Source organism: Crocuta crocuta, unplaced genomic scaffold (assembly GCF_008692635.1).
Source record: "Crocuta crocuta isolate KB4526 unplaced genomic scaffold, BGI_CrCroc_1.0 scaffold2173, whole genome shotgun sequence".
NCBI lineage: Eukaryota > Metazoa > Chordata > Mammalia > Carnivora > Hyaenidae > Crocuta > Crocuta crocuta.
In genome coordinates this window covers 34,050-36,000 of record NW_027531974.1, presented here as the reverse complement: position 1 = coordinate 36,000, position 1,951 = coordinate 34,050, and the positions used below count along the sequence as shown (strand labels likewise).

Below are 1,951 nucleotides of genomic sequence, written 5' to 3'. Positions count from 1 at the left end.
CACTAGACGTCTTTTAAATCTTTTGGTTTTGCAGACCTGACATGTTTTTTGTTTTGTTTTGCAGGAAGTGATCATTATAAGTTCAGGTTCTCCAGTGGGTGCTTTGTTGACTGCCAGGTTTGCAAGGGTCTTCTTGTTACTGCTGGTTGCTGCTGAGACTTCAGTCCTCTCTGTAGGGCTCAAATGTACCCATTCTAGCTGGGGATACCTGGTTTATAGTGGTAAGGGTAGAAGTTCTCCATGTGTTCTCCACTGGGAGGAATTAGTTCCTTTGCTTTCAATTGTTCCTTATTTGGGGATTGGGCAGAAGTTTCTTTAAATTCCAGTAAAAGTAAAAGTCTAGGCCCTCCACTTGCAGGCCTAAGCTTTTTATTAGCTGTATTGTTATGATGATAGCTGGCCTCCTGACACACGAAAGTATCTCACTCCCTATCTCCTTGTAATTTTGCAGAAAAAAATTGCAACATATCCCCCTCTCCAGCCTTTCCTAGACCCTCCATGGGATAGAGTGGGAAAACCAGAGCCTCTGCACACAGACTGACTGTGTTCCTCTCAAAATCTGACATTTTCAAGTTGTTTGGCTCTGGGAAAGTTACTTAAATGTTCTGAGCTTCCATTTTCCCAGTTGTAAAAGAGATGTAGGAAGCTCTCCGGACTCTTGCTGAAATAAGCAATAGTGGATCAGTGAACTTGGCACACCANCTACACCACCTATATGTGTGAGTCTCACCTAAGGCATTCACTCCAATGGTTAAATCTTTTGGTCCAAAGTCTTCTTTCTTAAAGAGACATACTTGATATTCACCCACGCTCCCTTTTTCTCCAGGTTCCATGAAAACCCTAAAGGGAGACTGCCCAACTCAGGCCAAGCTGGAGCGGGCAAAGGGGTGTGGTTCTGGCAAAGGATAGTAGGTGCAGAAAAGCCCAGGCAGTCCACTTTCCAGTGATATTTGTTCTGAACAAGGACATCATTGCCTTGCTAATGCTGCTCTTGGAGGCAAGGGGTCAGGACACAGTCAACTTCAAATTTGTTTGCCTACCCTACACCTCTGGAGTCTTAGAACTGCAGTTGAGTTCCCACCTTCTGGCACACCCACCACTTACCCAGTCTCCATTGCTGCCATCCCCCTTATGAAGCACCAGGTAAGAGAGGAAGAAGGTGGTGAGTGTGTGAATGCAAGAAAGACACACTCGCGAGTGCTTGAATGCTCGCATCCTCCCAGTCCCAGCCTGCCAGATACCTCTGCATTTCCAACTCTCAGTCCCTAGCAGCCACCACCAGCTCCAGTGCGGTGGACCTTGCTCTCAAACGGCTAACCTGAGCTACAGGTCCTGAAGTTGATCAGGAGACTGAAAACAAAAAACAAAAACAAACAAACAAAAACCAAAAACATCTCGACTCTGAAAGAGCAAAGAGCCAAATAACACCCTGGAGCCAACAAACACTAAAAAAAATAATAATGGATTTAAATAGGCCATCCACCAGCTCCCATCCCAAGATGGAAAAAGCTTTCTTGGAANAGGTAACTCAGCTCCCTCCCGCAGCGGGGGATTTGGGGGCTTCCAGGGGGTCTTAGGGGCGCTGCAATGTTCCGCTTACCTGATCTCTTTAATGCTTTCCAATTTGCACATGATTTCTTGTTCATCTGCCATGCCTTTCACTCTCAATTTCACGTCCCGAGAAATGTACAAACACACAAGCCCAGGGATACAATAGATACAACGTAACCACCTCCTCCCGGCATGGGGCTCTGAGACTGTGCGGTAGGGATTCTGAGCAGGCCTGGGAGCTGTAGTCCTCAGTTCCAGGAGAAGCCAGGCAGCACAAGGACCAGCGAGACTACAACTCCCAGAAGGTCTAGCGAGACATGCTTCTTTCGCTTCCTGCAGCCACATTTTAAGTCAATTTATCACAAATAATTATGTCAAAGGTTGTGAGGTATTCAAGCGA

The 1,951-nt window shown here is 46.4% G+C and overlaps 1 protein-coding gene across 1 annotated transcript in view; it reads right to left on the bottom strand.

Annotated features, from left to right (window-relative positions):
- Positions 1 to 1,737, bottom strand: part of ZC4H2 (zinc finger C4H2-type containing) — a 40,531-nt gene extending 38,794 nt beyond the window's left edge. The window contains exon 1 of the mRNA XM_077775048.1: positions 1,601 to 1,737. Coding sequence (XP_077631174.1) covers positions 1,601 to 1,653 — 53 coding nt within the window. The 5' untranslated portion in view covers positions 1,654 to 1,737. The remainder of the gene's footprint in view (positions 1 to 1,600) is intronic.
- Between the last annotated feature and the right edge of the window lie 214 nt (positions 1,738 to 1,951).